Genomic DNA, 13,707 nt, shown 5'->3' with positions numbered 1-13,707 from the left:
ATATATATATATATATATATATATATTATAAAGAACACTGAAAAATATATTAACTCAACTTGTCTCAAGCGTCGATTTTATCCGCTTATTCGGCAATCTATAAAAATTAATGTCTCGTTAACTATTGCGGAAATTTGCAAAATGATTTATAAGATTTTCGATGACGTTTTTGAGGTTTTCACTAGTATTTTCTTCAAAGATAGTTTGCGGGTTATTGCCGTGTTCTTATTCATTGCTAATGCCAACGTTTCGTGAATAAGATTCATGAAAATTGTCATTATCAATTGATAAAGACAAGACGATAACCTGAAAACCTACTGATATCTTTGATTTATAAGTTTTAGACTCAGTTTTTGATTAGAAATAGCGCTCTACTGTTTTTCTAGCGCTTGATTATGTTACATCTTGTATATATGTATATTAACTAAACATAAATAACAATAAATATTTATTTCTCTGGTGAAAATTTTTCTCATAATTTTTATATGAATTGGAACATTTTTCAGAAATACTTAGAAATATTCGGAAAGTTTACATCTTCTCTCAAAATTTCTCATACAAGTGAATTCTGAAATATTTTGAAATTTCTTACCCCATAATTTTTAAAAGGTATTTTTAAATTTTTTAGATTTTGTAACATTTCATTAGAAATTATACTTACAAAAAATCTTAAAAAGCCTACGATATTTTATAATTAACATATAAAAAATTCTGAGAAAAATTTTTACCAGAGTTATCTTAGTAATATGATCTTTCATTTTAGCTGCAAGATGCAGCGAGATCATTTGTCGTTACAAATAATATCGCAATCTTCGATGGTTCTTTATAATCCGCCCTTAAAATTTCAATAATAACTTAGAACGCAACAAAAAAAAATATAGAAAATATGAATTGTTCTATTATATTATATGTTTCAAATTTGCAAGTTAATGTATATGTATGCGATTATCTTCCAAGCACTACTTCACTTTTAATGTTATCGTGTTGAATATATTAACATATTTGAACAAATTATTATAAATTATTGCAAACCGTTGAAATTTATTTACTAACTGACTTAACAACTAGGACGAAGTTATTCAAATGTTTTGTTAAATAGTGAAAGTTTTTTACTTAGAAACAAACAGAACTTGTAGCACACCTGCATCAACAGTAACTTCTGTTTTTTTCATCTGAAAAAGGTAAATAGAATTATAATACAAATAATCGTAATATTGATTTAACTGCTTAGGATACGTCACTGGCGGATGATGAATTAACATTATTATCTATTCTATTTTTGTATACTATATATTTACAAATAGCGCTAATATTGAAATGCACGTTGCTTATTCTGTATCTTATCTGAAATGTTTTTCAATTTAATCTCGACAATCCTATTTTATATTTTTAAAATCAAATTACAGTTTTGTTTGTATGTATATGTATATTACATAATTGTACAATATATATATTACATGATCGTCATCAGATACACTTAAAAAAATATTTTGCTGCTCCAGCTAAAATTATCGCTGTTTTTTGTATCTGATAGAAAATTATGTATCATATAATTTATAGTACAAATCTAAATTCTATCTCTGTCATCTATGATTAGATGCAATACATATCCAATATCGCAGTACTTGCTAGAAATTTAACTATTTTAGCTAATTTTTCGTACTTAGATAATTTTCGCTATAACTGCAAGATCTTTTTTGATTGTAATAGGCTTTCTTTTCAATAAGCCATTAATCATAAATCAGAAGTCAGAAGTCTAAATATTCACAACTGTGATTGGTCAATTTTCAGCTTCTGACTTTTATACCCATAAGAAATTAATTTAACCAGCGACATATATAACATATGTTTTCTTTTTGAATTGCTTCAAGTAAATTACTAGAATAGAAACAACATAGAACGCATAATATCTTGTGATTTACTAAAATACAAGCAGTCAAGCAAAAAAACATACATCATGTGACCCCACTCATTTTTCTTTATTTATTTTTTACAATTTTAATCAACAATCGTGACAGTGATCCTGTCAGGCTAGAAATTATAAGTTTGTTCGCGTCGCATGCTCCAACATACTCCAACATGTCTGCCTGTTATAGCTTTTAATCACTTCAACGAGCGCGTTAGAGTGAGTAAATGTCATAATAGAAACATTTTAGAGCATGTCAGAGCGACACGAATAAACCTTATCTCTTCTTTACGTGGAAATAAAATTGACTCAGATACATAAACTATTCACAGACACACTAACAGATACATAAACGTTTCTCAGTTGTGTTTTTGTTTGAGATACTAGCGATTTTAGTATCTTCCTTCCACAGTTTATTTTTGCATCTATATAACGAAATAACACTGATAACGTTCAAGAATTTTAGTAATAAATAGCAGTTTTTGTATTCTTTGGATCACTTTGATCTCTAACACGTAACTTTATGTGATTTAATTCGGCGTATTATTTAACATTTTACTTGTATATATTGTGTTATTTTTATGAAATAATTTTTTCACAATAATAACGAGATATTAATTTCTAAATATGGCCGAATAAGCAAGCAAAATCGATGCATAAGACAACTTAAAAATATTTTTCAGTATTCATTACGAAATATCTTAAAGATGTTATTAAAGAACTCTTAAAGATACCTTAAAGTTATTTTATTCGTCGATTTTAGACATTCTACACATTGTAACTAAAAAAAAATTATTAAAATTGTAAAATGATACAGAACTTTCGACTCAGTTTAATCCTCTCTACCTGCTTACCTGCCTACGAGCGTTATTGGGAAAGATACTAGATATCCAGTAAAATTATGAAAAATTTTTACATACAACATATTAATATTTTACACAATGTTTGAATTTTCTTAATTTTTTAAACATAAATATATATTTAGTTTTAAAATAATATCTATAATATGATATTATGAATAATTTCCAGTTTAAAAAGCAAATAGTAACGTTCGTTAATATTTTGTTATTTTCTAATAATGAAAATATTTCGTGATATTCTCATTAATTTTTATAAGAGTTATTGTAAAAAATGAATGTGCAAATAAACAAATAATGTACATAAGAAAATTATGTGATCATCTTATGTTATTATCGGAATTATTGCTAGCTTTGAACAATTATATTATTTAAATAATACTCATGTATTTTGTGCATTCATAAGTACAATAATAATTAAAATGTATTTAATCATTTTTATTGTCTGTATTTACTCCATCGTCTGTATTACTACGAGGAGGAAGATTATGTACAGATAACGTATTCTGTCTAAAGCAAATTATCGGGAAAAAAACAGTTGTAAAGTGCACATTCGTGGATCTAAAAAGCAAATTATGGACAATATTGCGAGAATCAAATATAAATTATACTTTGATAAAGGCCCTACGAAATCTATATGACAATTCCATATCAAGAATAAAAATAGAAAAGTGTTTAAGTAATGGAAAAGTTTGCTGTTAATGGTTTAAGACAAGGGTATTGCATATCACCAACGTTGTTCAAAATCTATGCAACTGCAGTCCTTAAAGTGTGGAAGAGAAAGGTTCACGGCATGGGTGTGGAACTTAATGACAATTGTTTCTATACTTCACAATTTGCCAATGATTAAGTGGTAATAACTAATAAAGAGAAAATGAAACATGTCATGAAAAAATTGCTGAAAGAATACAAAAACTGGAAACTCTTTTATAGTGAATATTGATAAGACCAAATATTTATGCGGGCACGGAGAGACAAATTATTTATGGAAACTAAGGAAAAGATTTGATCTTGTAGAAAATATGTAAGTAACAATGGTCTATATTCTATACGGTACAGACAACCGAAAAATTGAAAGAAGGATAACCCAAGGAAAAAAAGTTATAAATTGCCTAAATGAAAATCTTTTAGAATAAGAACATATTGAAAAAACGTAAATAAAACATCTATGAAACAATGATAAAAAATTATTATATGATGCAGAGACATAGAGAGTTACAGATAAGTATAGAAGGTAACTTGAAGATGTGAATAAAAATGGATGCAATGAGAAGATCTTTAAGAATATATATATATATCAAGAATGGACAGATAGAGAAATGAAAACATAAAACAACAAATGGGCATCGAAAAGAATAAATGATATCAACAAGAAACAACTCATATGGACATGTACCTATGACGAATACCGGAGATTACCAAAACGGGTTCTAGAATGATGATCTTTAAAACGTTGAAAAAGAAGAAGAGCACGCATGACGTAGAAGTAATATAAAAAAAGAATACCACTTTGGCTCTAACATTCGTTTCGTTCGCACGTATCTTCGTAACCTCATTATATGTAATAAAATTTCTTAATATTATAATCAAGCTTGTTAATTCGACTGATCATGATTTTCCTTAAAAAAAAATACCACAAATCTCGACTCCTTTTGGTAAGTCTTTCTATTAAGTCTCTTTTAAAATATATTAAATGAGTATAGTTTCATTGCAGGATCCAAAATCACTTGGTCTTGCAACTATTGTGAAAGACATACATATAATTTTCCAAATGGAGCTTGAAACAATAATCACATGTACAAGTAATGTATTCACTGATGATAGCTCGGAATGATGCCAAAACGTTTGTTATTCATTAATTAATAAATCAGTGATAATTTTGTTGCGTTTCAATTATTGCCCTTGACTCTCATTACCAGTATACTTTTCCTTATTTATTGTTAATATTAGAGAATCTTATTTCGTCACTTCTTAAACTTAATATAAAAAAGGCAGAGCATGAGAAATTTAAACGAAAAGAACTATAAGGACCATAAGTCCTTAGGCAATTAAGAAAATTAGGCATCAGATAGCATCGGAAAACGTTTTAAACCGATTATATATAAACACATATGTATATATAAAGTATACGTAAAGTAATATTTTTAAAAATATAGATTCTTTTAATTTCTAACTGTTAAAAATTATTTTTTGTAATATTTATAACGTATGTAAACAATTATTTATAAAAATAAAAAATTTGGTTTACACATAAAAAATAAATTTATTAAAATATGGATCAAATTGACCCCCACGCGAACACTGTTAAAAAAAGTTCTCGACTACTAAAGGATTAAGGAATTAGATTGAAATTTGATCAATTAAAGCAAAGTTGTTTGCTAAATTCAATATTTGTTTACTTTCATGTGATTGATCAAATTTCAACCCCTAATTTTAATTTTAATCTTTAGCCTAATAGAAATATTATTATAAACGTTGCTAATCAAAATTAGAAAAAAGAAAATGCCCTATTTTTTATTTAGGTATCTTATTTTTTCAGATTGTCACGAAATTATAGTTGACTCTACATTAAGTAATATCTCGCGTGTTGTGTTATAGATCTTTTGATCTTTTGAACGTTGTTTCTATCGAATCATTATCTTATGTAACGATACACTGTATATAATTAACATTTCTCTCTGTCTCTCTCAGCCTCTCTCTCTCTCTCTCTCTTTCTCCCCCTCTGATACTTCGTGTACCTTCTTGTTACAAACTTGTTCATATATTATAATTATATAATTATATGTTAAATTATTGATTGAACATAATATTAGGTTGAGTAAAAAGTCATCGCGTATTTTTTAGCTCAAAGTTGTATATACAATATCTTCGTCAATAATGAATGAAATTCAAATTTAAAAAAAGGGTTTTAAAGCTTGAAATCTCTACTTTTAAAAGCTTATCACATTTTTTAAGTTTATATGAGTTTGATAATTTTTACATACCAAAAACTACGAGCTGAAAAAGACGAAAAATTTTCTTCTCACTTTGTGGATTTGTAACGTGTCCAAAACGAATTTGAGAAAATTTTCGATTACCTATCGTGAAAGCTTGATACTTTCCCTACAAAATCGTTTTTTTTAAATATTCCTACGACTTTTGATTACTGAGTTATCGCGGATTAAATAAAAGAATTATTTTGACTTTAATTGCTCATAACTCCATTAAAAATTGTCGTATCGTATAATTTAAAAAAGAGATTTTTAAAGCTGAAACTTTACTCTATTAAGATATATTTATATTGTTGGTAAGAAAGTAATTGCGATTTTTACTGATAGATGTCTTTTAAAAAAACGCGATGACTTTTTACTTAACCTAATATAACATGTTAATGTATACAATGTGATAACTCAAACAGTATAAATATTAAAAGACTTTTTTTCGTTATCTATGTCTAAAAGATAATGAAAAGACATTGTTTTTAGATTGCTTTTCAGCAAGACTAAAAGATATCTAAAAGATATTTTTTTCGTATTGCCGAAAAAACAATATTAAAAAGATATCTTTTTATTATTTTGATACTTTTTATCACTCATTTGAGAGTAGTTCGCGAGATTGCCATCAGAAGAACGTGATGGAGTTCAGTTTTCCGTGTTTGAAAATCATCAGGACAGAATAAAAGGTGCAGCATAATAAGAAATTTTACTCGTGTTCTAATGAACACTAATAAAATATTTTTTTGTAATCGAGTCCCGAAAGAATTATGATGAAAGATAATGAATCTTGCACGTAGGACACGGCAAACATTGCAAGAAATGGGACGTAAATTGTGAGTCGTGCAATTTTATTTCGTTTTGTAAAAATTAATTTAAAAATTCGATGTTATTAAACGTTGTATCAAAATATAATAATTAAAAGAAGTATTAAAGATGACTAAATTATAATAAATAAAAAATATCCAAAGAAGTCATTCTTTAATTATCATATGAATTATTATTATTATTATTATTATTAGGCGTTAGGAACTCGAAAGTTCATTACCGCAAATACCAAATCCCGCCACTGTTCCCGTCCCTGAGCCAGATCCCTCCATTTGTGACCCTCGTACCCCATTTCGTTAAGGTCCATTCTAATATTTTCTTCCCATCTACGTCTTGGTCTACCCAATTATCATATGAATAAGACTGTAAAATGACTAGCAATGCGACATCTGTCATCTTTTTTCTTTCGTCGACTCTTTCATTAAAAGATATCTTTGTAACAATTTAGTCCTCTTTTAGTCATCTTTTAGACGACTTCGTGCTCTCTTATATAGGAATACCTATAAATCTGGTAAATATTGTTACTCTCCTATCTACAAAACGTAGAAATCATAATTTCTTCTTTTTACTACAATTACTACAAGATTAGACATAACATGAAAACTTTAAAAAGTAAGAAAATAGGATTTGCTCATTATCAGTCCCCTCTACAGATAAGTTGAATTGCTCATTTGAATTCATCAATCATTTATTCGCTTGTTTATATAGTCATTCATTTATTCAGTTGTAAGTTTGTAACTTTATCATCACAGATGACTTGATTCTTAAACTAAAGCTAAGTTTATGAAAAGAAAAGCAAGGAAGCATTATATCATCAGTATTTTTGTTTGTCTCTTGTTTGATGACAAACGACAATTACAAATAGTAATTAAATGTAATTTTTCTGATAGATTACCTAAGGTAATCACTGCAGACTGAATTCAGAATATATATTTATGATACAACACATGTACAAATTTTATATGAATTCAGTTAGTATTGTGCGACATGTGTTTTTAAATACACGCAACAGTTTTCTATCCCCACTATATGTTATCTATGTAACTTAAACGATAATACAAATCTACAAATATCAGTCTATCATTGGGTGCACCAACGTGCAGCAATATGACGTAATATTGAAAGTGTGTGATTCATTTAATTTACAAACGCCGTTATTTAAAAATTTATCGATAAAATTTAATCTAAGATTTAAATATTAACAAATCAAAATAAAAACTAAATTTAATTTATATTAATCTAAAATATTAATCTATAATATTATAAAAGGGATAAAGAAATTATAAATTAACAAAAAATTAATAAAGTTTTAATAACTTTAAATTAATCGTTAACTCAGTTTATTAACTTTTTTTATGTAATTTTTTTAGGTAATTTGGACTGAAAATTATATAACAATACGAATAAAAAATGCGAGTGCTACTAGTGATTTTTGCTTTGTTGTTTTGCCTGTCGATTTGCCATGGATATCGTTTGCTCGGAATATTTCCATTTCATGGTAAAAGTCATTTTGTTATGGTCGAGCAATTGATGAAGGGCCTAGCCAGAAAGGGTCATCAAGTCGACATGGTCAGCAAATTTCCTCTGAAGAAACCTTATCCAAATTACACCGATATCGTGATATTGCCAACAAATGTGCATTTGGTGAACAATATGTCGTTCGAACTAATGCAAAAACTGATTACCTCAAGTCCAGTAAACGCCGTTTCGACATGGGCAGGAAACGAACTTTGTGACTTGTTAGGAAATCCAGAAATTAAAGAACTAGCTAAACCAAAGGATCCACCTTATGATGCTGTATTTATAGAGGTATTGTAAACACGAAAGAAGGACGTTATTCTTTCTAAATTTATAATAAAAATCTAATTAAAAAATCTACTAAAAAATTATTTTTTGATACGTACACGTATATATGTTTTTAGAAAGATTTTTTCAATAATTATTTTTTCAATTAATTTCTAGATATATATTTTTGAGATACAATAATATTTTGATAAAAAAATATTTCGAGATAGAATATTTTGAGGTAGAGTATTTTGATAAAAATCACATTTTATAAAAGAATATTTCGATAAGAATGATTATAACAAAGATGAACATAAAATTAATAAAAAATTATGTCTTAAATAATTAGCAAGCAAAGGCATTTACTGAAGTATATTTTTTAAACCTTTAACTAAAAAAACAGGAGTATCGAATAATTAAAATATATAATCAACAGTATATCCTGAAATTAAATTCAACATATTTTTAATGTTTTTAGAAAAATATGATATCAATAATTTGATATCTGTTCAAAATTTAAGCATTTATTCAATAGCATATTAGATATATATTAATATAATATTTTGCCAATTTTTTGTCGTAACCATTAATCTATAAATTGATTAAATTTTGCCTACTCGGTCTGTAAAAACTAATAATTTTATAAAGGAAGCTTGCACGTGTGTGTACGGCAAGCACAATCTACAAAACTTGTCGTCAATATCTCTATTAATAATATGTAGAATGTAATTTTACCCGATTTAAACATCACAAATTTTCATCGATCATTATTCATACCAATTTTCTATCGTAACATTATCTTTTATCTAATCCTCTTACGTAAACGTCAATAGGTAGTTCGCGTTTTGCTTCTGACGTAAGAGATGAACTTTTAATTCTTCCTTCAATGTTCCAAGAACACGAAACTGATACAATGATCATTCATGTTATTACGACCATGACATGTATAAATCACTCTAAATTGTTTTAAATGATCACGAATCAAAGCGACAACCGTGACTTCCTTAATTAACATACGTATCTCTTTTACACATCTTATTTCATTTAACAACCAATTTTTACAATGGAATGTAATTATTTTAGTTAAAAATAAAAATGAACAAATTAGATGTAAATTTTTGCTAACACATTCTGTTAAATAAATGAAAAGAAGTTTAGAATTCTATAAAAAGCCGAATAAATAGGTTTTTTTTAGAAATATTTAAAAGAAATACGACGACACCAAAAATAAATATTAATTGACAAATTTATTATACGTGATATGAAAATCAAATATCTATAGAAATATCGTGACACTATGCATTAATATGTAGATTGCATAAGCATAAGTATTTGCAATACATTGCACAAGTTGAATAAAAAATGACCATTTCTTTCCCTTGTCTCGCATTTTAAATTATAGCAAACACTTGTTTTGCAAACGTCTAGAACAACAAAGAGAATGACAAAATTTGTTTGTTCAATTTACTTGTTCCCTTCATCTAGGCTAAGCAATCAAATACATTAGTTTGCAGCAAAAAATTACTAAACTAAACTAAGTATTTATTATAGATTTATGGATACTAAAAACGATGTCGCAAGCCAAATTCCACCATCACGTTAGATTTTCTAAATGATTTAATAAAAATTGTATTTAATTTAGGGGGGATTATTAGCGTCTCAGATTGATTGTGTTGAAAGTCCAAAGTTTGGGATATCCGACAATGAGATAAATTGATTTAATATAGGAATATTCGAATGTTTCGGCGCGCAATATTTTAAATTTAAAAAAGAATATATATTGTATTATTTGAAATATTTAATTTGATACTTATTGGCGTTCTTTATCATATTTAATTAAAATTGTTTTTTACGATATTTGACTTTTTTTTTTAAAAGTTAATGTTATCTTAAAATTTTGATTAAAAGTCTTGAATGTATTGTTTATTTCTTATATTAAAAAAATTTTTAATATCTTATTTATTAAAAAAATGTTTCAGATAAAAGTTGTATAGTCTGTGTATGTGTACTAATAGCTACAAATTAGGAATTATAAATATATATGTATGTAAATGTATACATATATAATACATATATGTGTATATACGCATATATATATGACTTTATTATTATAGGCAAAAAATTTATCTTAGAAAAATCCCGTATTTAAATCCTTTATAATATGGTAAAATGTAAGATACTGAAATAACAAAAATTGAATTCTGTAAGGAGTGAACAATATAATACAATTGTGACTTCTGATCAGAATTTCAAGATAACGTTAACCAGTTTTTTTAATGTCAAATATCTCAAAAAAATAATTTAACAATTTCGGAAACACGTCGTGTTGGTGAAATTTGGCTTGCGACATTTTTATTTTCAGCATTCATAAATCCATAAGAAACATTTAGTTTGGTAATTTATAAGAAAACATTTTTTGTTAACTAGTGTCATTATCAAAATTACATCACTGTTGTACACATGATGCAATTATTATATGTAATTATTATTTTATTTTACAATAAATGAAAAAACGAGCAATTAAGAACCTAGATTCGCAATAATTGAAGCGATTATATCAATTATATATTTCTCAGTACTACATATATATATAACAAATACCAAACGTTTTAGTTTAATTCAAGCCATCTTCAGCAGTCTGGTATAATAAAATCTCTTAATAAATAATTTAAAACATAATAGTCTCATATAATACAATTTTCTTAATACAATTCAAATAATCATAAATCAAAGTAATCGAGTGCAAGGTAATCTCTCAGATTACCAAATCTGAAATATAATATGTAACCGTCATTTAGCTGTTAGATTAAGTGCGAGCTACTGCACTTCATAACTGCACAATAAAATGCTATAAATTAAATCACGATCGGCAAAAAGAATTTCACAACGCTAAGCATCTTTAGCGACATATTTACAGTGTCAAAGCAGAGTCACGTATGACTGCACTCGATTATTCTGGGCATTAGTTGATTAATTAATATCTAATATTTCATTAATGAAATTAATGAAATTTTTTAATAATCATTTATTTAGATATTCATATGTTTATTTTAGGTTTTTGGTGCGCAATGTTATAGTGTCATTGCTTACATGTTAAAAGTTCCTTTGATTGGTATCAGCACGACGTCATTGTACCCGTGGCTATATGACATGATCGCTCAACCTGAGAGCCTGGCCTTCGTGCCAAATAACGTTATAAGTTTAACCGAACCCATGAATTTCTGGCACCGTTTGTATAACGTCGTGCACACATTCTTCGACAAGTGGTACTTTAATTATCTTACGACACGGGAGCAAGACAGAATAATAAGGGAACACTTCGGGCCGGACGTACCGAGTGTACGGGAATTGGAAAAGAAGGTGTCGCTGGTCCTCATCAACTCTCACATCGCGCTAAATGGGATACAGCCGAGGACAGCTGCTGCGGTAGACGTGGGGGGAATCCACGTCCAGGACGAAGACGAAACATTGCAACCTGTAAGTCGGCTTTTATGACCCGTTTTCGTGATCGTTTTCACTTTTTCGATATAGCGCATGCCAACGAATCACGAGCTCGCGCGCATAATGATTCTGTAACATAACGTTAATAATACTCCTCCGTAAAGTGATACATCATTTGACGTGTGAGTAAGCAGTATGCAAAATATTTTTTTTTTTTTCAAGAATTTCTCTGGAAATGTTTATCGATCGAGATTTCACAACATAAAACACTATCATTTTCTCGTTTCTTATCTGCAAAAATTACTTTGTAGACAGTTTTTTTATAATAAATTATATGCTTATGTTTGCGTCATCGCCTGATTATAATAACTGTATTAACATTGAACTTTTCATCGTTTCTTAATATCGTGAAATATTTCGCAATACAATATCGCGATAACGTTTTTCTAACAAGAAAAATATGAAATATTAAATAGTTTGAACACATAGTCTATCATATATACAGTGACCATACGTCCTTTATTATAAAGAATAGTTTTTTATTTCAAATAGCTGTTGCTTAGATTTATTTTTTTTTAACTAAATTTTTATTTTTTTTAATAATATTACTTTAATAATAAATTATGAGGAATTCATTTCTAATTAGCATTCCAATATCTAATATAGTTTAAGAATAAAAACCTAAAATTTTTAGCTTTTCCCTTTATTTTCTTTAAAAAAATATGGTCACATTATATGTAATCGTAGAATTTATTCATAGTAACACGATTTGTGGTTGCTGTTGTGAATGCTATTAACGAGATATACGTATCTCCTCCTCGTCTAAAATTAATTATAATAAACGTTTAATCATGTGACGCGATAGCAAATATAAGCACAGCATGAAATACAAATATAACACAAGCATGACCGCGTGAATAACATGTATATGTAAATTTATTACTGTACATTTCATTATCGAGCAATAATCGACAAATGTTCTTTTCTTAGTTCCTTACATTATAACAATTAAATAACAATTGACACATGTTATATAACACGTGTTAGTTGTAATTTCATTACTGTTTTATTTTATACCTATACAAAAGATAACGTAAACGATAGCATTAATATATTATTTTACCTAACATATTAACATTTTGTACATTCATTTACTGTTATCAAGGTACATAATTTAGGTACATAATTTGTTTTATTTATGCTAACAATGTCTTTGCTGCAGGAATTAGAAAAATGGATGAATGATAGTAAAGATGGTTTCATTTATTTCACTTTTGGCTCGATGATGATGATTGAGACTTTTCCACACGAGTTCCTGAGAATGCTTTACGCCTCCTTAGGTAAAATAGCACCCGTGCGGGTTATAATGAAGATACCGAAGCCGGAAAAATTGCCAGCCAATTTGCCCGAAAACATTTACATTTCCCCTTGGATGCCACAAATTAAAATATTGAGTGAGTATCAAAAAAGACAAATACGAATTTTATGTAAAAATTAAATGTCAGAGAAATATAAATTTTATATAATTTTTACATAAAATTTAAATATTGCGAATATTTGTAAATACTTAATTGCAAGTTGTCTTTCCTGAATTAAGGAAATTATAAAATTGTCTAATATGCTGTAGAACATCCTAACATAAAAGCCTTTATCACTCACGGCGGACTCATGGGCACGTTGGAAGCGATAGTATGCGGTGTCCCCATGATCGGTATACCACTTTTCGCCGATCAGTTTACAAATATCGACAGGTATGTCGCTAGAAACATTGCCTTGCGACTAGACATCAGTACGATTACCGAAAAAAGCTTCGACGCAGCCTTAAATGCAATCTTACGAGACCCCCTGTATAGGTATGCAGACTCGTATCTTTTATTTTGCATATTATTATTAGACAAGAACATATTTATGCATCAAT

At 27.8% G+C, this 13,707-nt stretch overlaps 1 protein-coding gene across 3 annotated transcripts in view; it reads left to right on the top strand.

Annotated features, from left to right (window-relative positions):
* Window positions 1-13,707, top strand: part of LOC108750433 (UDP-glucuronosyltransferase 2B31-like) — a 16,413-nt gene that overhangs the window by 1,091 nt on the left and 1,615 nt on the right. For 2 of the 3 annotated variants that reach the window (XM_018489869.1, XM_018489866.1), the window contains exons 2-5: window positions 7,934-8,372; window positions 11,403-11,825; window positions 13,012-13,243; window positions 13,417-13,642. In XM_018489869.1, the coding sequence (XP_018345371.1) occupies window positions 7,974-8,372; window positions 11,403-11,825; window positions 13,012-13,243; window positions 13,417-13,642 (1,280 nt within the window). In that variant the 5' untranslated portion in view covers window positions 7,934-7,973. Of the gene's footprint in view, window positions 1-1,143; window positions 1,182-7,933; window positions 8,373-11,402; window positions 11,826-13,011; window positions 13,244-13,416; window positions 13,643-13,707 lie in introns of those variants that run through there. The other variant, XM_018489867.1, reaches the window with a different exon arrangement.

The sequence above is a fragment of the Trachymyrmex septentrionalis genome, unplaced genomic scaffold, assembly GCF_001594115.1.
Source record: "Trachymyrmex septentrionalis isolate Tsep2-gDNA-1 unplaced genomic scaffold, Tsep1.0 scaffold37, whole genome shotgun sequence".
Lineage (NCBI taxonomy): Eukaryota > Metazoa > Arthropoda > Insecta > Hymenoptera > Formicidae > Trachymyrmex > Trachymyrmex septentrionalis.
This window is presented reverse-complemented; position numbering and strand designations above follow the sequence as displayed.